This window comes from Cebus imitator, unplaced genomic scaffold (assembly GCF_001604975.1).
Source record: "Cebus imitator isolate Cc_AM_T3 unplaced genomic scaffold, Cebus_imitator-1.0 Scaffold446, whole genome shotgun sequence".
In the NCBI taxonomy this organism is placed as follows: Eukaryota; Metazoa; Chordata; class Mammalia; order Primates; family Cebidae; genus Cebus; species Cebus imitator.
This window is the reverse complement of record NW_016107761.1, coordinates 977892-1004516: the sequence shown is the minus strand read 5'-3', so window position 1 is coordinate 1004516 and position 26625 is coordinate 977892. Positions and strand designations below refer to the sequence as shown.

The following is a 26625-nucleotide window of genomic DNA, read 5'->3' as shown; positions in this document are numbered from 1 at the left end:
TTCTTCTTCTTCTTCTTTCTTCTTCTTCTTCTTCTTTTCTTCTTCTTCTTCTTCTTCTTCTTCTTCTTCGTTTCACTCTTGTTGCCCAGGCTGGAGTGCAGTGGTGCCATGATCTCGGCTCACCGCAACCTCCGCCTCCTGGCTTCAAGTGATTCTCCTGCCTCAGCCTCCAAGTAGATGGGACTACAGGCGTGCGCCACCATGCCCAGCTAATTTTTTGCATTTTTAGTAGAGACAGGGTTTCACCATGTTAGCCAAGATGGTCTCGATCTCCTGACCTCGTGATCCGCCCCCCCTCAGACTCCCAAAGTGCTGGGATTACAGGCATGAGCCACTGCACCCAGCCTGCCTTCTTCTTTATTGTGTCCTCAAATGGCAGAAAAAGGGTGAGAAAGCCCTTTGGGGTCCCTTTCATCTGGGCACTACTCTCATAATTAGTGAGGGCTCCACCCTCATGACCTAATTACCTCCCAAAGGCCCCACCTTCTAATACCATCCCCTTGGGAGTTCGGATTTCAACATATGAATTGGGACGGGGGGCACAAATATTTTTTCTATAACAAATGGCCTGTTGCTGTGGATTTAACATGGTTTCCTTTAAATGTGAGCACACAAGAAGCATCTTTTCACATGCTAAAGCCATAGGGTTATTCTTCTGTAAGCTATACAAAAACATGTGCCCCTTGGGGCATTCACAAAGTGTATGCCAGACCTCCGTGGCTCTCCCCATCCCTGCACCGTCTCATTTATCAGCCTGAATCTTTATGGCTGTGTTCTTTCTGCATTTATTCTGGTCCCTTCCCTCCCATCATACCCCACAGCCATCTTCCTGGGTCCCTCCCGCTTCACTGCTTCACTGCCTCTCTGAAATTTCTAGAGCATCCAGGTCCGTCGGGGGTGGGGCCGTGTTGTGAGAATTCAATTCATGCCTCCGTAGGATGGAGCCGCTTCTTAACCAGCTGCTTTTAATGAGAATCTTCTAACTTCCAATACAGGGAGGCTGTTGGAGGAAGGAAGGCAAGTAAATGAAGAGAAAGAACTGGAATAACTCCTTCCAGGAAGAAAAGGGTAAGATTGACCCAGAACCATCCTGTGCTCCATTTCTAGGAGGGAGAGCCGTGAGGAATGAACACAGAGACAGGGTCAAGACAGTCGAATTTGCACAGGCTCAGGAGAGGCAGTACAGTACGCAACCTGGCTCCTGTCCCACGGTGGGTGCTGGGGCGATTTGAGAGCTGCAGAGGAGACACAGACACGGGGTCAGGTTTTGGAGCCGGGGCTGTATATGAAGAAACACGTTCCTCCCACCTGCCTCTTCTGGTCCTCTGTGTCTCCTCAGGAAGCAAGCTTCGCTGAGTCTTGCAAAAGCTGCAGCCCCACCCAGGAGCAGGGTGGAGGCTGGGGCGATGGTGGATGCCCTGAAGATGCCCCATGGCTACTGAAGGGGCTGCCCAGTTAGGGAACAGAGTGGCGGGCATGGTGTGTAGCCTATGGGTCCTGCTTCTAGTGTCTTCAGTTCTGGCTCTGGAAGGTAAGAGGGAGGGAAGGCAGAAGAACCCGACCTGCCAATGAGACCCAGTGCAAGGGGCAAGTGGGGAAGATTCAGAAAAGGTAGATAAGGGTGAACACATCAATAAAGGGAAAGGCATGGTGAGGATAATGAAGACCTACATCAGATTTGTCAGAGAAAGGATGCTGATGGACAGCCGTGCTCCTGCTGGCAAAGACGTGTGCGGAGGAGCGGGCAGTAGGGGTGTGGGGGGTGTTATTTTGCTTCCAGTGGAATGGAGTAGGGGCTGGTGGTGCTGGCTGGAGGCTTGGCCACTGTGTGCGCCTCTTATTTCTGGGCAGAGGTATTGCTGGACACCACCGGAGAGACATCCGAGATTGGCTGGCTCACCTACCCACCAGGGGGGGTGAGTGCCACTCTAATTCTGAACCTGAATCCCTTGTCCCTGCCCCTCCCTGTTCCCTGGAGAGTGAAATTCGTGAAGGAAACCCCGGGTGAGGATTATGAGATAAGACCCCCTCCCTGTAGAGCACCAGCATATCAAGGCATCCTCTCTGCTTCATTTGTCATTAATTTTAAGTCTCAGTGGAAGAGATATGTCCCCTTTCCTATACCCTCTACCTCTCCTTGCTTCAGTCCGGAGCCCCTAAAGCTTCTCCTGGCCCTTCCTGCAGTGGGACGAGGTGAGTGTTCTGGACGACCAGCGACGCCTGACTCGGACCTTTGAGGCATGTCATGTGGCAGGGGCCCCTCCAGGCACTGGGCAGGACAATTGGCTGCAGACACACTTCGTGGAGCGTCGGGGCGCCCAGAGGGCCCACATCCGACTCCACTTCTCTGTGCGGGCGTGCTCCAGCCTGGGCGTGAGCGGCGGCACTTGCCGGGAGACGTTCACCCTTTACTACCGCCAGGCAGAGGAGCCCGACAGCCCTGACAGTGTTTCCTCCTGGCACCTCAAACGCTGGACCAAGGTGGACACAATTGCAGCAGACGAGAGCTTTCCCTCCTCCTCCTCATCCTCCTCCTCCTCTTCTGCATCGTGGGCTGTGGGACCCCATGGGGCTGGGCAGCAGCGGGCCGGGCTGCAGCTGAACGTCAAGGAGCGGAGCTTCGGGCCTCTCACCCAGCGCGGCTTCTACGTGGCCTTCCAGGACACCGGGGCCTGCCTGGCCCTGGTCGCTGTCAGGCTTTTCTCCTACACCTGCCCCGCCGTGCTCCGATCCTTTGCCTCCTTTCCGGAGACGCAGGCCAGCGGGGCTGGGGGAGCCTCCCTGGTGGCAGCTCTGGGCACCTGTGTGGCTCATGCAGAACCAGAGGAGGATGGAGTGGGGGGCCAGGCCGGGGGCAGCCCCCCCAGGCTGCACTGCAACGGGGAAGGCAAGTGGATGGTCGCTGTTGGTGGCTGCCGCTGCCAGCCTGGACACCAGCCAGCTCGAGGAGACAAGGCCTGCCAAGGTGAGAGCCCTCGTCCTGCGCTGGCCCAACACTCCCACCCACCCCAGCCTTCGGGCTCCTCTTCTGAACACCCCAAAATTCATTTTATCTGCAAAAGGTCAGGAATAAGCCATCTTAGGAAAGGACCCCTATTTTCCCTAATTTTCTTCCCTAAAGCAGTCAAACTTGCTCTCACCCACTCATCTGAACTTTCTGGAATCTTCTGGAGCCTTTTGCAGCAAGTGCCTTCTCCCAGCCTGAGACGTGATGGAGACTGAAAGGAGTTTTGCTCCAGGGTTACTGTGGAATGGAGGCCATTGGTTCCCATTTGCCCTTCAGTTGGGAGGGTCCCTGGCTGGCAGGACCAGGTGACAGGGACTCAGGTAGAGGAAGGCAGTGGATGGTAGCTAAGAAGAATGACAGCGGCAGCAGGCCTCCGCAGAGGGAGCTTATGCAAGAAGCCAGAACACCCACATCGGGCACTGGGCCTGCCTGGAGCCCCCACCACACCTCACTTTCTTCATCCATGGAAATGCAACTCTGTCCCAGCAAATGGCAGGAGAAATCTCTGCTTGAGGGAAGAGATGGTGGGGTTCAGTCTTGGAAGAAAAGGAGAATCAGCTCTGGGAAGGAGAAGGCTGCGAGGGCCCCTGCCTGCTGTGTTTTGGGAGCTCAGGGTGGGTGGACGGAGCGACGCCCCCATTCTTCTCTCTGCCTTCTCAGCCTGCCCTCGGGGGCTCTATAAGGCTTCTGCTGGGAACGCCCCCTGCGCTCCGTGCCCTGCCCGCAGCCACGCCCCCAACCCAGCAGCACCCCTTTGCCCCTGCCTGGAGGGCTTCTACCGGGCCAGTTCCGACCCACCAGAGGCCCCCTGCACTGGTGAGTTCCTCACCCAGCCCTGAGATGGGAAGGAGCCTGGGAGAGGGGCTAGAAGTGGGGGAAGCCAGCAGCACTGGGGGACCTCTGCATTTGGAGTGACTTGTTTTCCCCTGTTTTCTTGACTTCTTCCCCTCCCTGTCCTCGCCCACTTCTGTCCCTGACCCATCCTCCCCTGGGCCCACCTCCTCCCTCTCTCGGCTGCCCCCACCCCGTGCTCCTCTGTCTCCTTCCGTCTGGGCCACCCACCCTCCCCTGGCTCCTTCCTTCATCACCCATGATTCCTGCCCTCGTGGCCCTTGGACCACCACTCCCTCCGGCCCCCCAGGTCCTCCGTCGGCTCCCCAGGAGCTTTGGTTTGAGGTGCAAGGCTCAGCGCTCATGCTACACTGGCGCCTGCCTCGGGAGCTGGGGGGCCGAGGGGACCTTCTCTTCAACGTCGTGTGCAAGGAGTGTGAAGGCCGCCAGGAGCCTGCCAGCGGTGGTGGGGGCACTTGTCGCCGCTGCAGGGATGAGGTCCACTTCGACCCTCGCCAGAGAGGCCTGACCGAGAGCCGAGTGTTAGTGGGGGGACTCCGAGCACATGTACCCTACATCTTAGAGGTGCAGGCTGTCAATGGGGTGTCTGAGCTCAGCCCCGAGCCTCCCCAGGCTGCGGCCATCAATGTCAGCACCAGCCATGAAGGTGAGCCCTTCTTCCTGGCCTTCAGGGTCCCCTGCCTCCACTCCTTTGGGCCCCTTCCCTGCTCCTGATCTCCAGCCTGGTCCACCCTGCCGCCCTCCCCCCAGAGCTGCACCTGCTCTCAGGGACTGCTGTTGCCCTAATAGTGCGATTTCCCTTTTGCACTCCAGTGCCCTCTGCAGTCCCTGTGGTGCACCAGGTGAGCCGGGCATCCAACAGCATCACAGTGTCCTGGCCGCAGCCCGACCAGACCAATGGCAACATCCTGGACTATCAGCTCCGCTACTATGACCAGGTGCGCAGGAGGAGTCGGGGGTCCACAGCAGGGGTGGCAGGAGCTCACAGTCCCCACGCAGGGGCCAGAGGCCTGCAGCACTGGGAATGTGTCTGAGAGCCCTGCCGACCAGGGAGGGTGGCTGGGGGCCTTGGGGGCAGAAACAGGGGCATGAGGGGGCCAGGCAGGGAGTGAGTGGCTGTTACCCCCAGGCAGAAGACGAATCCCACTCCTTCACCCTGACCAGCGAGACCAACACCGCCACCGTGACACAGCTGAGCCCTGGCCACATCTACGGTTTCCAGGTGCGGGCGCGGACTGCTGCCGGCCACGGCCCCTACGGGGGCAAAGTCTATTTCCAGACGCTGCCTCAAGGTAAGCCGGGGTGGGGGGTGCAGATGGGCAGGTGAAGGCCCAAGGGGGTAGTGAGGAGAGGTCCAGGCAGGGATTATCCGGCCTTGAACCCTGGCCCAGTGTTTCCCAACCAGAGGTTCTGTGGGAGAAGAGAATGCCCATGGCTCAGAGGCTGACCTAGAGGCTACTTGGGGAGGGGGCAGTTGTAGGGGTGTGTGTGTGTGTGTGTGTGTGTGTGTGTTGAGTGTGGGTGTGGGAGGCCTGTGAGTGTGTGTGTGTGTCCCTGTATGTGGATATGGGAGGGTGTGGGGATGTGTGTGTGTCGTGTCCCTGTGTGGGGATGCGGGAGGGCTGTGGGGATGTGTATCTGTGTGTTGTGTGTCCCTGTGTGTGGATGTGGGAGGGCTGTGGGGATGTGTGTGTGTATGTGTGTGTTGTGTCCCTGTGTGTGGTTGTGGGAGGGTGTGGGGATGTGTGTGTGTGTGTCATGTCCCTGTGTGGGGATGTGGGAGGGCTGTGGGGATGTGTGTGTCATGACCCTGTGTATAGATGTGGGAGGCCTGTGGGGATGTGTGTGTGTGTGTCCCTGTGTGTGAATGTGGGAGGGTGTGGGGATGTGTGTGTGTGTGTCCCTGTGTGTGAATGTGGGAGGGTGTGGGGATGTGTGTGTGTATGTCCCTGTGTGTGAATGTGGGAGGATGTGGGGATGTGTGTGTGTGTGTCCCTGTGTGTGAATGTGGGAAGGTGTGGGGATGTGTGTGTGTGTTGTGTGTCCCTGCATGTGGATGTGGGAAGGCTGTGGGGATGTGTGGTGTGTGTGTGTTGTGTGTCCCTGTGTATGGATGTGGGAGGGCTGTGGGGATGTGTGTGTGTGTGGATGTGGGACAGTGTGGGGATACGTGTGTCTATCGTGTGTGCCTATGGTGTAGGTGGGTACCTGGCCCACCTGTGACCCTGGTGGCTGGTTCCCCAGGGGAGCTGTCCTCCCAGCTTCCGGAAAGACTGTCCTTGGTGATTGGCTCCATCCTGGGGGCCTTGGCCTTCCTCCTGCTGGCAGCCATCACCGTGCTAGCCGTCGTCTTCCAGCGGTGAGTCCCCACCCCTGCCCAACTCTGCCCAGCACTATTCACTCCACAGCCAAACCTCAAGCCCTGCCAAGTCCAGAGCCCCCTGCAGAAACCCCAGGCCAGTGTGCCTCCCATCACCCAGCCCCTGCCCTGGGCCCCACATGAAGGTGGGCAGGAGGGCGAGGCTGGCATCCCCCCTCAACAGACGGACTGAAGAGCAGCCTTCAAGGGCGACAAGGGGACACCAAGGGGGTGGAATGGGAGTGTCATTCCCGGTCACCATTTGTCCCTCAGGAAGCGGCGTGGGACCGGCTACATGGAGCAGCTGCAACAATACAGCAGCCCAGGTGGGGATGAGGAGAGGAAATGCTGGGGCCGGGGGAGCGGGAGCGCACGGGCAGGGCACATGTCAGGCAAGGCTGGACCCCCTAAGATTTGGGGAGCTCCTTGGCACAATCTTCTGGAGGTAAGTGGGCGTGTCTGAGGTGTGCAGGCAGCGCTGCCTGGCACCACATGCTCATAACACACTCCACACCCCTCCAGGACTTGGGATGAAGTATTACATCGACCCCTCCACCTACGAGGACCCCTGCCAGGCCATCCGAGAACTTGCCCGGGAGGTCGATCCTGCTTATATCAAGATTGAGGAGGTCATTGGGACAGGTACAGAAGGGGCAAGGCAGGGATCAGAGTGACGGGGCTCCCTTGTGGCCTCCCCTGGCCAGAGTCGAATCCAAACATGGCAGGATGCTGTGAGCCTTGACCCCCACCCCCAGCCTACACTTATTCTCCCAGGCTCTTTTGGAGAAGTGCGCCGGGGCCGCCTGCAGCCTCGGGGACGGAGGGAGCAGGCCGTGGCCATCCAGGCCCTGTGGGCCGGGGGTGCCGAAAGCCTGCAGATGACCTTCCTGGGCCGGGCAGCCGTGCTGGGTCAGTTCCAGCACCCCAACATCCTGCGGCTAGAGGGTGTGGTCACCAAGAGCCGACCCCTCATGGTGCTGACGGAGTTCATGGAGCTCGGCCCCCTGGACAGCTTCCTCAGGGTCAGTCCAGCCTGGGTAAAGGAGGAGGGTCCGTGGGTCCAGGACAGCTTCCAGGAGACAGCGTCCTGCATCTTTGCTTCTGCCCACTGCATCTTCCATGGTCTCCATCCTTCCTTCCCGGGCTGTTTTCTGGTTCCATGCCCACTCCCCTCTCATGCTGTTGTCTGCCCCTCTTCCCATCACTGACCTCTGCCCCCTGCCCCTGTCCCTCAGCAGCGGGAGGGCCAGTTCAGCAGCCTGCAGCTGGTGGCCATGCAGCGTGGAGTGGCCGCCGCCATGCAGTACCTGTCCAGCTTTGCCTTCGTCCACCGCTCACTCTCTGCTCGCAGTGTGCTGGTGAATAGCCACCTGGTGTGCAAGGTGGCCCGTCTTGGCCACAGTCCTCAGGTGAGAAAACAGCCCTGGGGACACAGCCTGGGGCCTTGTGGCATGCCCCAGCAGGTGCTGGCAGGGGGTTGAGCTGGAATCTGGGGTGGGTACCTCAAGTGGGATGTTATAGTCCCTGAAAGGAGGGAGGCTCTTCTGTGTGATGGGGGGAGGAAAACCTAGGCGAGGGGGGTTGAGGGATTTCAGGGACCAAGACAAAGAAATGGGGCGAGGGAAGGGAGGAGACCTCCCACCTTTCCCCCACTGTGGAGGTTACACAGACTCCAGAGTCAGCACAGCTGGGTACACACTCTGAACCCTCTGCTCTCCAGCTCCGTGACCTTGGACAACTTCACATTCTCTAAGCCTCACCTTCTGCTTCTGTGTAATGGAGATAATATCATCCACCTTGGAGGGTTGTTATAAGGATTAAATGAGATGCTTGATGTAAAACCCTTGCCATATCTGAGAACATAGTAGTTGCCCAATAAACGTGACTATTCTTTCTGCTTCTGTGAAATGGAGATAATATCGTCCACCTTAGAGGGTTGTTATGAGGATTAGATGAGATGATGGATGCAAAACCCTTGACATATCTGAGCACATAGTAGTTGCTCAATAAACATGACTGTTGCTATGATTATTACTATTTGCTCTTGACTTTACCCCTCAGGGCCCAAGTTGTTTGCTCCGCTGGGCAGCCCCAGAGGTCATCGCACATGGAAAGCATACAACATCCAGTGATGTCTGGAGCTTTGGGATACTCATGTGGGAAGTGATGAGTTATGGAGAACGGCCTTACTGGGACATGAGTGAACAGGAGGTGAGCACTGGCCTAGACACTGCTGATTTCCCACCCGATCCCTCCCAGGATGGAACATTCTAGGACCTCCAATCTCTACTCCATTTGTATTCTAAGATCTCATGGCTCTTGGATTCCTATCTTTGAGTTCCTTCTCCACTCCAACTTCATCTTCCACCAGATTCCAGCCCCACCCTCTTACCCAAGAAAATACTCCCCTCTACGAGCAAAACTTCCCATCGTCATAGTCTTCCTCTGACCCCCCACCCCCCGCCAGGTACTAAATGCAATAGAGCAGGAGTTCCGGCTGCCCCCGCCTCCAGGCTGTCCTCCTGGACTACATCTACTTATGTTGGACACTTGGCAGAAGGACCGTGCCCAGCGGCCTCACTTTGACCAGCTGGTGGCTGCATTTGACAAGATGATCCGCAAACCAGATACCCTGCAGGCTGATGGGGACCCAGGGGAAAGGTATGGAACTTGGGGCTAGAGCCTGGGAAAGCCAGGGAGGGTAGATGCAAACCAAGAGAAAACTGAGGAGAGGGACTGAGATGACGAGGAGACCTTGACCCTGCTTGCCCCTCCTCCCCTCTTAGGCCTTCCCAGGCCCTTCTGACCCCTGTGGCCCTGGACTTTCCTTGTCTGGACTCACCCCAGGCCTGGCTTTCAGCCATTGGACTGGAATGCTACCAGGACAACTTCTCCAAGTTTGGCCTCTGCACCTTCAGTGACGTGGCTCAGCTCAGCCTGGAGTAAGCAGGGAGTGGTGGGGTGGGGGCGAACGCTCCGGGCCCCTGGCTGGGGGTCGTGTTGGGGATCTTGGAGAAGCTGGCCCAGATTTGACCCCCTCCCTCCCCACCAGAGACCTGCCCGCCCTGGGCATCACCCTGGCTGGCCACCAGAAGAAGCTGCTGCATCATATCCAGCTCCTTCAGCAGCACCTGAGGCAGCAGGGCTCGGTGGAGGTCTGAGGTTGCTGCCAGGGACTGACGATGCCCGTGACTCACCCCTGGACACTGGTCCAAGAAGGGACATGTGGGACATGAGTGGGCTCCAACAGCCTCTGTGAGAGATGCCCCACACCAAACCCAACCCTCCCGATGCTGCATTCCCTGGTCCTCCACCTCTCCACCAGCCTCCTCCTCATTAAAGGGAAAGAAGGGAATTTGCAAGTGCAGTGTGGTGAGGCCTCAGTCTGCAAGGAAGGGTGAGGGACTCCTCGCAGGAGGAGCAGAGGAGTGGGGCAGGCAGATGGCACCCCACAGATGCAGAAGGGGAGCTGGGCAGGGATTGGAGAACGACTTTATTGAAGGTGGAATTGGCAAGACTTAGCCCCACTTCACCCCACCCCAGAGCCAGTCCTCTCTCTCTTACACACACACTTTCCACAAGCTCTGTGCCTCCCTGCACCTGCCTGGTGCCCTGGGAAGGGTGCTCTCTCTCTCTCTCTTTCTTCCCCCACTCATGACCCTGGGGTGGAGACTGAGGCTGAGCAGGCTGGCCTGTTTTTAAAGTGCTCTGACGTGCAGTGCTACTGTCGGAAGGGGTGAGGAGCCAGCCTCGGGAGAGCTTCTCACGCCTGCCAGTCCTGTGCTTGGGCTGGGCTCCGTCTGCCCCAGGGCTGAAGGAGGAACGCAGGCTGGGAGAGTAATTCTCATGTGCATTCCTTGGCGTTGATGCTACTCCTCTTTGTCCCCTGGGGCCTGGGAGATGAGACCTCTGGGTGTTTGATTTTTGTTTTGTTTGATGCTCCCAGGAAAACGAGAGCACGTTCCAGGAAGCCCAGTGACAGCACACAGTCAGATCTGGTATTCCCAACCTTCCCCTTCCTCCAGACCCCTGTTGATTATCCCACGCAGGTCGCTCCTCAGGGTCCCTTGCCGAAGCCTTTCCCAGTTGGCGCTGCTGCGGGAGGTACTTCGAGACACTGAGGGCGTAGGAAGGGGCAGGTGGGGGTTGAAGGGACAGCCCAGCTCCAGTTTTTCCACCGAGTCTTTGTCCAAGTCCTCAGAGCCCCGGGTGTGGAAGGCCCGCGCGTAGCGTTGGATCCGCTGCCGGTTGAGATCCTGCCTGTCTTCCACCCTGTGGAATGCAGGCGGACTTCAGAGACAACCAGGACTTGAAGAGAAGATCCCAGAAGGGTGCTTGTGTCTCATCCCCTGGTCCCCCCATCCCCGCCATTGCTGGCCTTTCCCCTGCTCTGCACCCTTGGTGGATGCCTGGGTCCCTGGCCCCTTGGCAGTCAGGCCTCAGGAAGCAGCAGGCTCTCCCACAGCCTCCCTAGATGCTTTGAGAAGTCCAGGCTCCAAACGGGGCCCCTTCCTTAGCAGCTCAGTCAACAAGCACACAGGCTAGGGAGCACCCAGGCGTCCACGGGGACCCCAGGAACAGGAAGTTGTCTGAGCAGAGGGACACCCAGCCGATGAGTCTTCTCAGGGGATGCCTACCCCCCCCCATGTCACTCACCGCAGGAACCCCCATGTCACTCACCGCAGGAACCAGCGGTCCCCCAGGCCGTACTCCCGTCCGCAGATCCCAGAGCGAGGCCACAGGCAGCGAGGCAGCTTCCGCTCCAGCATCACCGTGGTGGCCACGATCTGCATATAGGGACAAAAGGGGAAGTCAGAGATGAGGCTGGGTGCAGACAGAGGAATGAGAACTGCAGACTGAGAAGGAGGAGAGGATGCAGGCAAAGGGTAACAGTCTAGCAATGGCAAGGAAACGTGCAAGCTCGCGGTTTCCCAGGGGTGATGAACAACGCCCCTGGATCTGGGAGGTGGTGCTGGCTTTGTTGACCCTCTTCAGTGGGAGAGAGTTGATAGGGCTTGAGACCAATAATTCTTTACCCAATGACCTGACATCAATGACACAGCCAGGCCGGAGGCAGGAGAAAGGAGGCAGAAGCCCCATTCCCAGGAGCCCAGGGACCAGAGAAAGCAAAGAGAAAGGGGTCCTAAGGGCTCCCAGATATTTTGACCCTACAGACATAAAGGTCACTTATCAATATAAAAATCTCACTTAGAATATCAATATATATTTCTGGAGAAAATATTTTCCTGAGTAGACCTTATTTCCCAGCTTCGTTTTTCCACTCTGTTTTCTACACACCACCGTTAAACGCCTTCCAGTTTGGGAAATTTCCATTTTTATTTTGCTGAATTGATTTTTTTAGATAAATTATTTTCTAGGTGTTTTTTAAATGAGGATTTGATTCATCACATGATCCTCTCCCTATCTCGAAGCTCCAGCTGAAGACAGCTTCTGCTACTACAGGAAGTTTTTGTGGTATTATTTTTAACACATCCAACATTCCACATCAATTTTTTGCAGACTTAAAAATTATCAAGAAGACTTGATACTCCAGTTTTCATTCGGGAACCAAACGTACTGAGTGCAGTTTTAGCCACCGTTAGCTTTATTTTCTGTTGATTTATTTCTTGTTGATTCCTCTAGAAAACACTGAGCTTTTAAATGTTGAGAAAACTGTGAGGCATTCTTCTCAGCGATTCCAGTATTGCCTGGTTGAATTGCTAATCAGTGCTTCTGTGCAATTTTGCTTGCTTTGCCACAACTGTCCAAACGTAAGTAGGGTCGAGAGACTCTGCCTCTCCCTGAGCTTGGCAGGTTCCTTGGTGGGAAGGGGAGGAGGTGCCCTAGCCCTCCCGGCCACCAGGGGGCTCACCTGGGCCCTCCACAGCTCATCCCGCTCGTGGGCCACCCGCCAGTGAGTGTCACCCATCATGGCAATGAGGAGGTTGAGCATGAGCAGCGTGGCGATGATGGCGAAGGCAGCGTAGGTGATGCTGTACATGAAGGGCAGGTCCACATTGTAGTTGGCGGGGCCATCGATGATGGTGAGGAACAGCTCGAAGGTGCTGAACAGGGCCATGGGGTAGTCGTAGAAGTGGCCCAGCTCCTCCGGGTCTTCTGTCTGGAAGATGATATAGAAGGCTGCTCCACCCAAGGGAGGTGAGGGTTACCATGGCAACCGTGCAGGCGACCAGCCCACCCGGGCTCTGCGTCTGTGTCCATCCTGGTCCCTTCATCTCAGTATCACCAGCCCTGCAGTGCTCCAGACTTTGGGTTTTTAAAGTCCCTAGTTTTCTAAGAGCCTCATCTTCTTGATCCCAAGAGCCACCTCTCCCTCACACTCCTGATTCTTCTCACCTCTGGAAGACGTCCCATCCTCTGACATCATATGGTCTTCTCTGATCTCTGCATTAATCCTCCTCCCCAAGTTTAGCCCCAGCCAGTGCCCCCTAGATTTTCTCATCTCCTCCCTGCCATGGCCTCTGATCCTGGACAGTTGATTACCTGAAGCGAAGCCCAGGATGACCACAGCCATCAGCCAGCAGAAGCGCATCAGGTCGCCAAAAATCATCTAGAGGGAGCAGGAGGCAGAGAACATCTGCATACATTCCCCAAGCAATTGCCCTGTCCAAACCTCTAACAGGTCTAATCCCATAAGCCTCACAGCTCCACCCTCTGGGACAGGGATTGGCTAACTATGGCCTACAGGCCAGATCTACCTGTCCTGTTTTGGTGTGGCCTTTGAACTGAAAAGAGTTTCTCCATATTTAAAGGATTGTTAAAAAAAAAAAAAAAAAAAAAAAAAAAAAAAAAAAANAAAAAAAAAAAAAAAAAAAAAAAAAAAAAAAAAAAAAAAAAAAAAAAAAAAAAAAAAAAAAAAAAAAAAAAAAAAAAAAAAGAAGAAGAAGAAAAACATGCTATGAAGCCATGTGTGGCTTGCAGAGCCTGGAATGTCTACCATTCGGCCCTTGATGGGACTGTCTGCTGACTGCCGCTCTGGGGCCTTTCTCTAGGGAGCTTGGGGGGAGGACTGACCTTCTGGATCATGATGGTGAAGGGGCCCAGCATCTGGAATCCTCGGGCGAAGTACATGACGTTGCACCAGCCCAGCACCAGGGCAAACGACATAGGTACCACCTCCCCGTTGGCACTGGTGAGCCTCATCACCATTGTCACCAGCACCATGAAGGCATAGGCGATGCTGGGGGAGGAGGGAGGAGGGTGATGAGGGGAGGGCTGGGATGATCCTGGGGACCCGACAGCAAGAAGGTAGCTGGGAAAGTGCCCACACATGCAGATTCAGCCTCCCCGCACTCCAGGCACAGGGTCATACACACAGCACTAGAGAGGGAGCTCTGGAGCTAAGGTTCTCGAGAGGTCAGGAATCCAGGGAGTGCAACTGGAGCCCTTTTGAGGGAAGGGTTGGGAGTGAGAGGAAGGAGACTCACATGAGGACATGGAATGGACCCCCAAGGATGGTCTGTCCAAAGAAGCGAGTGACCCCCATTCTGAAGATGTCTGGAATCTAAAGAGAAGTCAGGGAGACACAAAGGCACTCAGAGACCGGAACTCGGGCTGGATTCCCGGGGCAGACAGCCTCGCCCAGATTCCATCCACACCTCACCTCTACCAGCAGGATGATGACAGCCCCAATGACAGTCACCAGCTCCCCCACCAACCGGATGTCATCCTTAGGGGTCACGTAGGCTTCCTGAGTGGGGAGAAGAACGGTCAAAACACTCAGGGCTTTGAGGCATCTGCCCTGGGTTTCCATGGTGCCCAGGGTCACCAGCCCCAGCAGATTCTTTTTAATCTGTGAGGTTAGGCTCTTCTCAAGCTCTGTTATCAGAGTAAGAGCCTATGTGTGTTTCTGTGGGCATGCATTTGGAGTTTGTACTCATGTATTTGAGACGGGAACAATGGGAGAAATGGTGTGAGGAAGGGAAGGGACACGAGTCTGAGAAAAAGCAGAGACCCAAGTCCTGCCCTGCTGATCTGCTCCTCCGAGGATGTCACCTGAAATAGCTTCTGCTGTAAGAGGGTGTTGTCCCGGGAGCTCGTGCGGTTATTGGTCCTGGGCTTCAGGGGGCGGTTGACGCAGCACATGGTAAAGCAGATGATATACAGCAGGTATATGGCACCCAGCACGCAGAAGTACGGCCGCCCGTACCGCTTCCACTTGAGGTTCACCAGCTCCTTCACTGGTGTCTGGTCCAGGATCTGACGAGCCTGCAACAGAAAGAGAACAGGAAGCTCAGAGACCCTGACACCCCTCCCCAGCCACAGCCTGCTGTGACAAGCCCTACCTCCCGCTTCTTGGTGGTGATGATAAGTTCCAGCAGGGACTGCTCATCGCCCGAGGAGTCAATCTCCGTGAGGTCATAGAGAGTCGAGGTCAGTGGCCCATAAGTCCACTGGGTGTGCTTCCGCTTCTGCATCAGGTGCTGGAACATCTAAGGGAAAGTGGAGGTGACTCGGGAGCAGTAAGCAAATGGGACGGTCATGGAGTGTGGATGGGATGCATGTGCAGGAGGACAGCACCCCTGGAGAGGGTGGCTGCCCTTTCATTTTGACGACAGCCCTTAGAGGTTGTCCTCTCCCTTGACTCCCTCCAGAGCTTGGAAAGGGGAGATGAGAGGCTGTAGGGCCCTGCTCTGGGGAATGAAAGGGCAGGTGGGCTGGGGTATTACACACAATCCCAGCATGGGATCTAGACTCTGTAACCCCCAACGCCTCAGGGGCAAAAGAGTGGGCAAGAAAGGGAACAGGTCGCAAAAGTGAAAGGGGTTGAAAAGTTTCTATCTAAGCATATGTTCACCTCTATTTCTCCCAGGGCCAGCGGGATAGGTTGAGGGTCATTAGAAAGACACCTCAGGGATGGGGAGTGTGTCTCACCACAGTGTTACCCTCCACTCCAGCCAGCTTGAAGGGGGTGAGACCCTGGTGATTGGGCACGAGGTCCAGGGGCTGCAGGTGGTCCCCATGTCTGTCGTAGGACAGCAGCAGGTTGTACATCTGGCAGGCAAAGGTTTTGTTGGGCTGGAGGATGAGGATGTGTAACACTGTGTTTCCTGGGGAGGACACAGGGTATCATGTGGCCACTGGCCTAATGTCCCTGATGTCCCCATCCCCAGTCGGGGTCTTCCTGAAGATCCCAGCTCCTCTCTTCACCCTGCCCCTGGCTCCCTGCAGCATCCCAGATTCCCTCCCCATCCCAGCTCTTACCCAGGGAGTCCTGGGCCCGGATGTCAGCTCCATGCTCGATGAGCAGCCGCACGATCTCCTCGCTGTTCACACAGGCAGCAAAGGACAAAGGGTGCTCCCCTGGGGACACAGAGAGATCCATGGCAGGAGAGTGCAGGACGGCAGGATGGGGTGGGCAGCCTATCCCAAATAATGCCCTCCTCCTCTTCCCCCACATCTCAGCTCAAGGCTTGGGGACACTTTTCCAGCAGAACCAGAGGAAAGGTGGTGGGGTAAATTGGTCTCTCACCTAATTAAGCCCTAGAAGGACTGCCCCTCCCAACAGATAGAACTGAAGGCAGGATCCTCTGCCTGGCCTCCCTCTGCCTTACCCGCCTCTCCAGCTGCCCCTCCTCCAAGCCCAGCCCTGCTCTCACCAAAATAGATGAGGTTATGGGGACTTCGACGGAAGGCAGTGCCCGTGGCTCTGGCAGAGACACTGGCCCTGTGGATGAGCAGGGCTCGGACCAGGTTCACGTTCTGGTTCACAACAGCGATGTGCAGTGCAGTCTGACCTGGCCCAGAGACAGCTGTCAGTCACAGGTCTGTCCCCAGGATGCTGCATGGGGTCCCTCCCATCTGCACCCCGGTCTGTTTCCCTCGGGGGCAGCCTGGGATGGAGAACAGGGAGCCCTTGGGTGTTCAGGATTCCCAGGGGTTCCAGCTGCTGCCCATCTCTTCCACTTCTCTAGGCCCCTGGCATTTCAGGGGGCAGGCATTCTAGTGATGTGCAGTCAGGACTGACATGGAAGAAGGGAGGCAGAGAAGAGAAAAAAAGAGTAGGAGACTCAGACTCCCCCTTTGTCTTTCCCAAATTATCCACCACAGAGACTGACTTGAAATACCCCACCGACCGCTCCTGCTCTTCACCCTAGGCCCATGGGCCCCTCACCCTCATACAGCTCAGATGTCATGGGCTCAAAGACCAGCTCCGGGGCAGCCTCCATCAGCACCACAGCGGCCTCCAGGTTGTCGTAGAGGGCTGCTATGTGCAGCGCCGTTTCCCCCATGGCTCCTGGCATTTACAGAGAGGTGGGTCACATGGCTTCCATGGGACAGGGGCTAGGGGACAATAGATTCAGAGGCCAACAGCACAGCACAAGGTCCTGGGCACTCCTGGGAGCCCCAGGTGTGGGGCTCACCTAGGACGCGGTGCTGAGGGTCTGCTTCCTACCTCTCTGGTGCACCTCACAGTCCTCGTACTTGAGCAACTTGCTCAGGGCCCGGACGTCATTCTCTTTGGCAGCTAGAAGGAGAGGAGACTCCCAGATCCTGCAGAGGAGTGGAATAGGAAAGGTGGAAACAGGGAGCATAGTTGTGGAGGGAAAGGCCCTGGCTTCACTCCATTATACACAGATGTGTGTGGCTCGGCAGCAGGAACTTCAAGGTCTTCAGTCAAGGCAGGTGGGGCCACCGATGTCTTTTCTCTTTACAGTCAGTAAACATGAATCAACTTTTTGCCCATATGTTTGAGACTGTTGGCGACTGGCTTTCTACCCCCCAGGGCCTGGGGCCAGAATGTACTGTGTGTGAATGGATTATCAGTGCACTTCAGGTATGGAGGGGAGGAGTTCTACTTAGACATGTGCTTACCTGCTAGCCAGTTCACCCCTGGAGTGGTCCTGTTTGACCCTCACCAGGTGCCCTGAGATCGCCCTCTAGGATAAGCCTTGTTTTGCATGGACTGAGGGGTGCAAGGAATTCCTGTCTCATATTTGTGGAGGAAGTCACACACAGAGGCTAGCAGGACTTCTCCTGTTGCATCATCCTCTGCCCACTCGACCTTCTCAGCAGAACACTTTGATACCCTCCCAACAATAGCATCTTCAGGGCTTAACGCAAAAGAACAGTGGCCCGTAAGAACAAAGCTGGCTCCAGGCTTCCCTTCCTCCTAGGTGTTCACTCATTCATTCACTCATTCATTCATTTTCTCTGTCTCTGCCTTTCTGTCTCTCGTCTTTCTTCTCACATCATCCCCATGGCCTTCCTTCTTGAAGCGGAGCCCTGGATCCGCAACAGCACATGAGCCCTTCTAAGAAATGGAAATGCTCAGGCCGACCCTTCCACCTAGCAAATCCAATCTGCAGTTTAAGAAGATTCCCAGCTGATTCCTGTGCACAGGAAAGTTTGAGAAGCACTGCTCAAGGCAGTAGTTATTTGCACCTGCACCCTGCATGCAAAAACCGGTGGCAACAAATCAGAGACCAGCTCAGGGATCTCAGTTTCCAAACAGCTCACGTTAAAGCTTGTGAGGCAGCGTTCTCCATCATTGTCAGATCAGCTGTCGGGAGGGCTTCAGGTGCTACTTTATTTTGGCTATTGGCCCCTAAGACATAAACTATGACCAACAATGATAGATGCAGAGAAAAAAGAGAATCCAATCTAGAGGATGCGTTTATTGAATTTCATGTGAATCTGAATGCTCCCATTCTGCCCTCTGATGCTTCTTGGGTTTACCCAATTTGGGATTCATGGATCCTTTTTTTTTTTTTTTGCCTAAGTCAGATTAGTCTCTCCTTACTTATCCACTTCTCACTTGTTTTAGACCAAATTATCTTCTCCGACTCCCCAGATCATTTCTTTATTCTTATTCCAACTGTGTGCTAAAAATCTCTTTTAAAATTAGAACTTACCCCAACTAAGACACATGGGTCCCTTTGATTCAATTTCCTCTCTTGCCCTGGAGCTATTTGGTCTTTCTACGGGAGTAAATGAAGTAACTCTGTTTATCCATAGTTTGACAGTCATGTGACATGCAAAAAGACATAGACAGGAGCTTGCTTTCTAAAGTGCTGGCAGTGGCAAGAAATTGCTCCATAGCTGGAGGTAGAAGGACAATCAGAGAGAAGACCTCAGCTCACTCAGCTCCTCTGCCCTGCCCCCAGTGCATGGCAGCAGCCACCAGGTCCCGTCAGTTCAACATGGAAAGCTCTGTCTTCTTTCAGTCCCTACCTCCTTGCTCCTGCTAACCTTCATTAATTCATGTCCTCATTCTCTAGCCCAAGATTAGCAAAATATTCTTTTCACTAGTTTCCCTGCACCCTATCTACCCCCATCCATCCATCCTTCTTGATGCTGTTGAGATAGTCTTTCTAAATGGCAAATGCAAAAGTCCAATGAGTCTTCAGCTGCTAAGGAAAGGAACATAGAAGCTCTTTAAGGTCTTTGTGCGGCTGCTTTTCCATGCCCTGCACTTCCCGCCCGCTCCATGTTCCTGGCATTTTGGTCTTATCATGCCTCAGCACTGCAGAGCACACCATTCTCCCTATGTCTGTGCCCATGGGGCTCCTTCCTTCTAGACTCCAACTCCCCCAGCCCACCAGTTTGTTCACTGTGTCTTCTGCAGTGCCTATGCCTAGAGATACGCTTAAAATGGTGTAAATGCTCACTGACATCATCTGTGAAGTGAATGAATCAGCAGCAATACCAAAAGGTGGTTTGGCTCAACTACTTCTCCTCATTATTTTCATCAGCTGCCCCCAAGCCAACCTTCAGCAAGCAGATAAGTGAAAAATAGTACACTTGGTATTCAAACACAGCTTCAAAAGGTGTTTTCTACATCCACCTAACCATCACCACCACTTCAACCATTTGCACAAAGCCCTCCTCTCTAGACATCCTAGACTGGGGGGAAACAATCCCTAGCACCACACACATACACACACACACACACACACACTCACACGCACGCGAAAGTTCTTCACTCTCTCCTGTGGCCTTCTATTTCAGCATCTTTCACTGCGTTCTTTGCTATGCATCTGTCTCTTCCTTTACGCTAAGGGTACTCGAGGGCAGAGACCAGCCACTTACTCACCTTTATATCCCTTCCCTGCCCTCCTCCAGTATGCTTCCGCTATCTGCCAATGTCCCCTAGAAGCCTCCATTCCCTATCATTTCATTTTTTATTCTCTGCTGACACCCTAGTGGCCTAGGAAAAACAAAAAGCTACCATCAGACCTAGAGGTGCTAGAGTTACCAAATAAAAATATGACATGCTCAGTTAAATTTGAATGTTAGATGCACAGTTTTTTTTAGAACAAGCATGTCACATGCAATATTGGGGATACACTTATACTAGCAGCTTATTCGTTATCTCAAATTCAAATTGAACTGAATGTCCTGTATTTTATCTGGCACCTAGTCAGACCAAACCCTGCGTGAAGAACCAGCTGATGACCCAACCCAGCAAGCTTTGTAGAGACCTAGCCTCCTCTGACTGTGAACTTCAGAATCCAGCAAAAAGGGGGATCCAGTCTGTGGATGGGTTTAGAGGGTATTAGGCTGAGCCATTACTTGCAATAACACTACGTGTCCACAAGGGGACAGCAGAGAAAGCCCTAGCTCACCTGCCTGGCAGTAAGGCTGACCCCCCCAAACACCTGACTCTCTCCTTGGGGTCACTGAAGGAGGTGCATAGAGCTGACTTATCCAGAGATTCCTGTGCTTGGGGGACAAATAGTTTTTTCAGTAGCAACTCATCACAGGTGTTTAGATCACAACATGGGGGTCAAGGACAGGGACAGCCCTCACCACAAAGAATTATCCTGTCCAAAATGTCAATAGTGCCAAGGTGAGGAAACCCTAATTCAGAGGTACAATTATTCATAATCCATTTTAGAAGGAGAATTCTTCACTCTAAAAGGAATCAGAAATTTCCTATACATAAAAATGTTTTCTTATGGCTCATTAAATACTCAACTAAGGGAGAAATTAAAAAAAAAAAAAGGTGAAGCCTTTCAAGCTCCCACTAATCAAGCACTCAAAAGAGATTATAGAGCAAATCAGAAACTGTAACAATATAAAAGGTATGTTAGGATTCTAGAATGTGTTCTTTTACTGGGTAATAAATTATGATAAAATGGAATGGTCTAGTTCAATATTAGACTGGTGAAAATCAACTAAGGGGTTCCTGGCATAAAATCTAGCACATTATTTGTTCAGCAAACAAATCAATGACCTCCCTCTGAGCCACCAAGGGAGGATTCCTGACTTCCTCTCTGTCTCCTCCATCCCATGCCCTAATCAGCACCTCCGTCTTCGTAGATGTGTGTACTGTGTGCATGAGTCTGGTTTGGGTTTTAGTTGCTGGGAAACAAGGCAGGATCACAAGACTCTTCAGAAAAGTTCAAATACGATTTTTAGAGCCAGAAAGCCCCCCCAGAAATTGAGTCAAATCTGCTCATGTAACAGATGGAGGAAGCAAGTCAGAGACAGAGCCAGGACCCGTGCTCCACTGGCCATTTCTTGGTCACGTTCTCATTGTTAATCAGGGCTGGAAGGGGAGTTAGAGAAGACAGGCGCAGGTCCCACTGGTCTCTCTTTCCCACCAGTGAGTGTGCCCTCTGGGCAGGGATGGGGCTGGTACACGACAGGGCCTCTTGCATTCCTGGGTGATACAGTGCTGTGCGGGTGAAGTTCATGACCCCGCCCACTCCTGCAGCATCTCACTCATGATCACTTGTGCTATTTGCCACCCTCTAACACAGGCCAAATATTTCTCCCAGGTTTCAGAAAAGGAAACTGAGGCGGCATGACCAAATCACTGCCAGAAGATCACACAGAGTTAAAGGCAGGATGCTTGGTCAAGAATCCAGCCCCAGGCTCTGACCACTAAATTATGTGGTTCTTCTAGTTTTATGGCTTCTCCTGATTTTTCTTGGGGGTTGGGGGGTGGGCGGGCCTAAGCAGTGACCACAAATGAAGGAAAGAGCAGTAATGTGTAGGGCGGAGGCACACAGCGGGCACTTGTGGGCCACCTCCCTCCAGCTCAGGCACCCGGCGATGGGATCAGGAAGCCAAAGTGGTTGTTGAGAGACTTGGAATCGGCTGCCATCATAAGTGCCATAGCTCCTTTTGTGCACATAAGTAGACATCTGTGCATTTGCAAGCAGGCAAGTGTGCAAGCATTTACCAAGGCAGGAGTGCACGATATACCAGAGAAGCGCAGGACTGACTTTACAGACACTGGATTTTCATATTTCACAGGTATTTAACCCCAAGAAAAGCTCCAACAAGCATGGCCTTATTTCCAAATTGCTCCTTAGATGACAAAGTGATGGCATGGGGGCAGGAGTGGGGTTCAGGTTAGGCAGCCTCATGAAGCTGCCCAGCACACCCCACAGCAGCCGGAATCAGGTCTCAGACTTTCTCCTCTGTGCTTCCAGAACATGTTTATATCCACCAAGCTCACCTTTAGCCCAAGTATCTGCCTGTCAGTAAACTTTGCTCATAGGGATGAGAACTCCCTGACAGCAGGGACTGGGTCATATTCATTTTCTGCAGAAAGGTGGGGTGTCTGATGTTCAATAAATATGTAATGCATTAAATATCAGGAAGTGAGAAAATCCAAGCCCAAGGGAGAGATGACCTGGAAGCAATGGGAGAAAGTTGAGAGCTCAACTTGGATCCCAACAATGTAGATTTAAGCAGAGGGGGCTGCATGCTAAGCTCCAAGAAACATCCACCGTAGAGAGAGAGGAACGTTGGGTTCCCAGTCAGCCTGGGGAGGCCTCAAAGGCTTCCTTTCTCACTAGGCCATCCTGTACCCTCTGGAGTCCCACCCAATCCCACCCCACAGTTCTCCCTGTGAGTCCCCTTTGGAACAAATTCAACTTCACCGTTTACTTGCTCCGGGGTTCTGGGCCTGCCTCATTCATAGGGGGATAACAGGACCCACCTTCATTGTGGTTACTGGGATTACGGAGAGGAAGCATGTGCAGCAACCAGCACAGCACTGGGTTCTCAATCCATGGCACGCACCTTCCCATTGGCTCACCCCTCATTCGTCCATATTGTTCCTGTTTACGTAGTCATCCCGTGTTTATCTCACTGCCCCCATGCCTTCTCTTTGGTTGACGGCACAGATTAGGAAACTCCCCTTGCAGGCAATTTCAGCATCCTTCTGGGAAGTGCCCACCCAAAGGGGAGTCACTGCTCTGGACACCTGATATCCAGGAAAAAGAAGCCCAAGGAAGTTTGGAGGCCACTGGGGAGATCAGGGCAGGGAGCAGGCATCCCTCCCGAGGGTGGCATCAAGCTTTTGTAGCCAACGGCTGCAGAGGTGGCCCCCATATGACCTGAGGAACGGTGGGGCAGACAGGACATGTGGAAGCAGCCTGTTCCCAGCCAGGCTCAGCTCAGGCCTCCACTCTGCTCTCCCCTGACATCGCATACAGGGAATCTCCACCACACCTTCCAATCCCCGGGGCCTTTCTGTACTCTGTGCCTGGCTCCCCCGGCCCTGGGGTCCTAAAAGTGGGAAGAGGATGAGTGAAGCCAGTGACGATGACCGACTGTCTAACAACAATGCCATTCTATTGTCCCAAGATGTCATCGGCCAAACATGTGCTCCAGTCCCCACTCTCCCAGGCCTTGGGGGAGAGGTGGGCGGCTGGAGTGAGAGACGGGAACCACAGTTCACAGCAGGAGCACAGTCCCAGCCCAGAATCCTTCAGCAAAAGAAACCACAGGGGCCTCCAGGCAGCCTCCCTGGTCAGGCTAAAGGAGGCTCCTTCTCTTAGGGATAGAGGAAAACCCTAAGATCCCAAGACTTCAGCTTTCCCCTAAGAACAGACATAGTGTCTGCCTCCTTCGTGACCCAGGGAAAGCCGCAACAGGCAGGACTTCCTTCCAGCCTGCCACCAACTGGGTGGAGAAAGCTACCAGAGACCACATGTAGGGATAGCCCTGAGTTCCAATTCCCCCCTCTCCTGCCCTGTACTCCAAGCTGCCATGATGAAGAAAGCAGCAAATGGGTTTAGGGAAGTTTTCGGGGGTTGGAAGCAGCCAGCAGACTTCCTTAGGGCTTAAACTCGAGAGTCTCAAATTCCACCACCTGAATGAGAGTGGGAGAGCACAGGTCCTAGGAATATCTGTTATTTTGACCCACTTTCCCCCACCCTCACCCGCACTAAGAGAGAGAAATAAACCCCAAAGTTGGGTCCGAGCTTTGTGAGTCTTCATATCCCCCCAGCGCTGGGCAAATAGCAGGGCCTTATTCAATCTCTGATGAGACAAATGCATTGGAATGGCAACTTTTTCACATTTTGTCTTATTTTCTGGTTCCTAGTGTCTGCAGTTCTCTCTGCTTCAATCATTCATTCATTCCTCCATGCGAACATATGTTTACTATGTGTTCCTGCCAGAGGGACTGTTCTAGAGGCAGGGAGTCGAGATACAGAAGGCGTTGTCCTCACCTGCCGTCCCCTCTTAGATGGAGGGGCTGTGAGGCCCTATCCTTACAAGTCCCAGCAAAGCGCGTGGGCCTTAGAGACCTACTGACAAGAGGCTTGCAGAATCGAATTAGATCTTATGATAGTGAACACCTGTGCCCATCTCGGCTCCATCCTCTCTCACCAGCCCTACGGGCTGAGGATCTTGAGACAAAATGCTCCCAAGGAGCCAGTCTGGGCCTGGGAGCACCATCTGTCCAGCCAGAGGTACCAAAAAAGACAGGAGGTGAGGGAGGGGTGAGGGGTAGAGGTGCAGGCCTGGGGCCTTGAGGAGGGGCGCAGACCAAGGGGGTCTTACCTCTTCTGCTGCAGTAGGTTCTGCTCATCTCGGCTCTGAGCCCAGGACTCCTGTCTCTGGAACCATCTGCAGAACTTGCTCCAGAGGCAGAGAATTAGCCCTTTCTCCTGGGGCAGTGACAACCCCATGGGGTGTAGGGCCGGCTCCTTGGGGGGCTGAGGCTGAGGCCAGACCCTGACGGGACTCAGCCTTGGGGCCACATCGGCCCCCCCAAGGGCCGGCCCGCCCTTTCCCTGTAGAGGTCCCGTCTCCTGTCTCCTGCCTTCGTGGCGAGTTCCCTGGGAGTCTCCCAGCAACCCCAGCCAGGCTGGAGAGGACTGCGAGTTTGTTACACTTGGCAGAGCCAGCCAGGACTCTGCAGGGCTGGCCTGTCAGGAGCTCCCACTGGGAGTGAGCAGGAGGAGCGGGAGCTGCAGGGACACTCCCTCCCTCCTCCCGAATTACCTGAGATTTAAAGAGACAGGCCGGCCGCAGACCTGCCTACCGAGGGGGCCTTGTGCCAACTCCAATTCTTTCTCCACCCAGGTCTCTCTCCCTGCCCCCAGGCCAGACGTGACCGGGGAGACCTTCAAAGAGACTGGCGAGGCCTCCCTTGGACGTCAGGACACCCCGTGACCTACCTGGAGAGACTTCAGGCAGTAAAAGGGGAGGGGAGGGGTCAGGGCAGGCTGTTCCCAGGGTTGAGGGCCGCCAGGAGGGAGCGCCCCACTTTCCCACGGTCCCTCTTCTGCCAGCCTTCTGCCCCGTGCTCTGCCTCCCCCTACTTATGTCCTGGAGAATTCAATTTTCTGGACTCTCCCAGTTTCATTCTTGCCAGGCCCAAAATAGGTATATAAATTGCCAAGATTCTCAGTTCTTCCAAACTTTCCTCTCAGTCCCCATCACCCTGGTTCAGCAGACTTTTTCTGGAAGGGCCGATGGGAAATGTAAGTATGATAGGTTTTGCAAGCCACGTATACTCTCTAATGTACCTTATTCTTCTTTGGTTTAGTTGTGGTGGTCATTGTTTTTTAACAGCCCCCAAAGACGTAAAATGCATTCTTCGCTCACCAGCCATGGCACGAAAGTCTAGCTCTGGGCCGATCCCCTGCTCGGGAGCATCACAGACTGTCCACAGCGCCCTGTGCGAGGGGTGGGTGCCAGATCAAATACAGGACGTGGTCAAATTTGAATTTTAGATAAACAACAAAGAATTTTTTAGTATAAATATACCCTATGTTTTGCAAGTATTCTCTCTGCCAGCCTTCCCGTGGAGGTGACATTTATTCAGCTGCTGCTGTGTGCTGGGCCCTTTAACTGAGCGTTCCCAGGTAAACGCGTAACAAACCTGCAAGGCAGGTATTATTATCTGCATTGTACTGATGGGAGAAACCGAAGCTCACCTGGTAAAGGAGCTCTCCCAAGGCCATAGAAGTGGCAGAAGCAAGATTCACACCCATCCCTCATTTCAAGCCCACGTCTTTCTCCCTAGCGCACCCCCTCATTCTAACTGGCAAACGGAGTTTCAGAGAGGGGAAGCGACTTGCGCAGTCACACAGAAGAATGTCGGCATCAGGCATGGCCCATTTGCTGCCCACAACAAAGAGCTCCGTCATGAGCTTGCTGGAAGCTGTCAGAAAGGTCATTTAGTTCAACTTTCCACTGGAAAGAGGCAGAAGCCCAGGCTGGTCTAACCTCTTGGTGCCAGCCAGGTGCCAATACCCTCGGGGCAGGTGTCTGGGTCTTCAGAGTCACAGGTGTGCGGATCACTTCCTAGCTTCAGAGTCTGTTTTGTCCTAACTTTCTCTGACTCAGAGTTGGAAGATCCAGCAAGGGGAACGTGTGCCCATGTGCATGCGTGTGGTGTGTGTGTTCGTGATGTGCCATCGGCGGAGTGTTTTGTGTGTGGTGTGCTGTATGTGTATGATGTGCCTGAGGTGTGTTTGGTGTGTCTATGTGTGTGTGATATATGTGGTATGTGTAGGCATGGCCTGTGTGGTGTGTGGATGTAGTGTCTGTGATGGTTTTGTGTGATGTGTGTGTTGTGTATATGTGTATTGTGGGAGGATTGTTGTGTGTGTGTGCATGTATGGTGTGTACTGGGTGATGTATATGGCATGTTTAAGGTGTGTGTGTGTGTGTGTATGTGAGGTATGCATATGTGTGTGTGTGGTGTATAGCATGCCTGGTTTGTGGAGTGTGTGTATGGTGGGTTTGGTGTGTGTGTATGTATGGTGTGTGTGGTGTGTTTTGTGTGTATGTATGGTGTGTGTGGTGTGTTTTGTGTGCATGTATGGTGTGTGTGGTGTGTTTTGTGTGTGTGTATGGTGTGTGTGGTGTGTTTTGTGTGCGTGTATGGTGTGTGGTGTGTTTTGTGTGCACGTATGGTGTGTGTGGTGTGTTTTGTGTGCATGTATGGTGTGTGTGGTGTGTTTTGTGTGTATTTATAGTGTGTGTGGTGTGTTTTGTGTGCGTGTATGGTGTGTGTGGTGTGTTTTGTGTGTGTGTGTGATGTGTTTTGTGTGTATGTATAGTGTGTGTGGTGTGTTTTGTGTGCATGTATGGTGTGTGTGGTGTGTTTTGTGTGTATGGATGGTGTGTGTGGTGTGTTTTGTGTGTATGGATGGTGTGTGTGGTGTGTTTTGTGTGTATGGAT

General features: G+C 53.9%; 2 protein-coding genes across 6 annotated transcripts in view; one reads left to right on the top strand and one right to left on the bottom strand.

Moving 5' to 3' along the window:
- Positions 1-9580, top strand: part of EPHB6 (EPH receptor B6) — a 17386-nt gene extending 7806 nt beyond the window's left edge. For all 4 annotated transcript variants that reach the window (XM_017511330.1, XM_017511333.1, XM_017511334.1 and 1 more), the window contains 17 exons: positions 996-1068; positions 1340-1531; positions 1852-1916; positions 2185-2965; positions 3668-3823; positions 4149-4505; positions 4673-4797; positions 4989-5151; positions 6104-6218; positions 6492-6544; positions 6741-6860; positions 6993-7240; positions 7454-7627; positions 8280-8429; positions 8686-8879; positions 9005-9160; positions 9271-9580. In XM_017511330.1, coding sequence (XP_017366819.1) covers positions 1432-1531; positions 1852-1916; positions 2185-2965; positions 3668-3823; positions 4149-4505; positions 4673-4797; positions 4989-5151; positions 6104-6218; positions 6492-6544; positions 6741-6860; positions 6993-7240; positions 7454-7627; positions 8280-8429; positions 8686-8879; positions 9005-9160; positions 9271-9379 — 3066 coding nt within the window. In that variant the 5' untranslated portion in view covers positions 996-1068; positions 1340-1431 and the 3' untranslated portion in view covers positions 9380-9580. The remainder of the gene's footprint in view (positions 1-995; positions 1069-1339; positions 1532-1851; positions 1917-2184; positions 2966-3667; positions 3824-4148; positions 4506-4672; positions 4798-4988; positions 5152-6103; positions 6219-6491; positions 6545-6740; positions 6861-6992; positions 7241-7453; positions 7628-8279; positions 8430-8685; positions 8880-9004; positions 9161-9270) is intronic.
- Positions 9581-9692: 112 nt separating this feature from the next.
- Positions 9693-24606, bottom strand: TRPV6 (transient receptor potential cation channel subfamily V member 6). 2 transcript variants are annotated; one of them, XM_017511337.2, is made up of 15 exons: positions 23991-24606; positions 16636-16733; positions 16354-16476; positions 15839-15976; positions 15444-15542; positions 15114-15289; positions 14525-14671; positions 14235-14447; positions 13843-13929; positions 13667-13743; positions 13254-13419; positions 12723-12789; positions 12091-12359; positions 10899-11005; positions 9693-10490 (listed from the first exon to the last, which is right to left on the bottom strand). In XM_017511337.2, the coding sequence occupies exons 1-15, from the start codon at positions 24116-24118 to the stop codon at positions 10208-10210; spliced, it is 2178 nt and encodes a 725-aa protein (XP_017366826.1). In that variant the 5' UTR covers positions 24119-24606; the 3' UTR covers positions 9693-10207. The 2 variants fall into 2 exon arrangements, with proteins under 2 accessions (XP_017366826.1, XP_037588291.1); XM_037732363.1 differs by lacking the exon at positions 15839-15976 and having other exon boundaries at positions 10143-10490; positions 23991-24605.
- Positions 24607-26625: the final 2019 nt, after the last annotated feature.

Bases quoted from the DNA above. Each gene is read 5' to 3' on its own strand.
- TRPV6 (XM_017511337.2), bottom strand. From the start codon at position 24,118: ATGGGGTTGTCACTGCCCCAGGAGAAAGGGCTAATTCTCTGCCTCTGG. The intron at 15,543-15,838 runs GTGAGAGCAGGG...CTGTGTCCCCAG, and splicing joins CCATAACCTCATCTATTTTG to GGGAGCACCCTTTGTCCTTT. The intron at 13,744-13,842 runs GTGAGGTGTGGA...ACTTCTCTTTAG, and splicing joins TCATCATCCTGCTGGTAGAG to ATTCCAGACATCTTCAGAAT.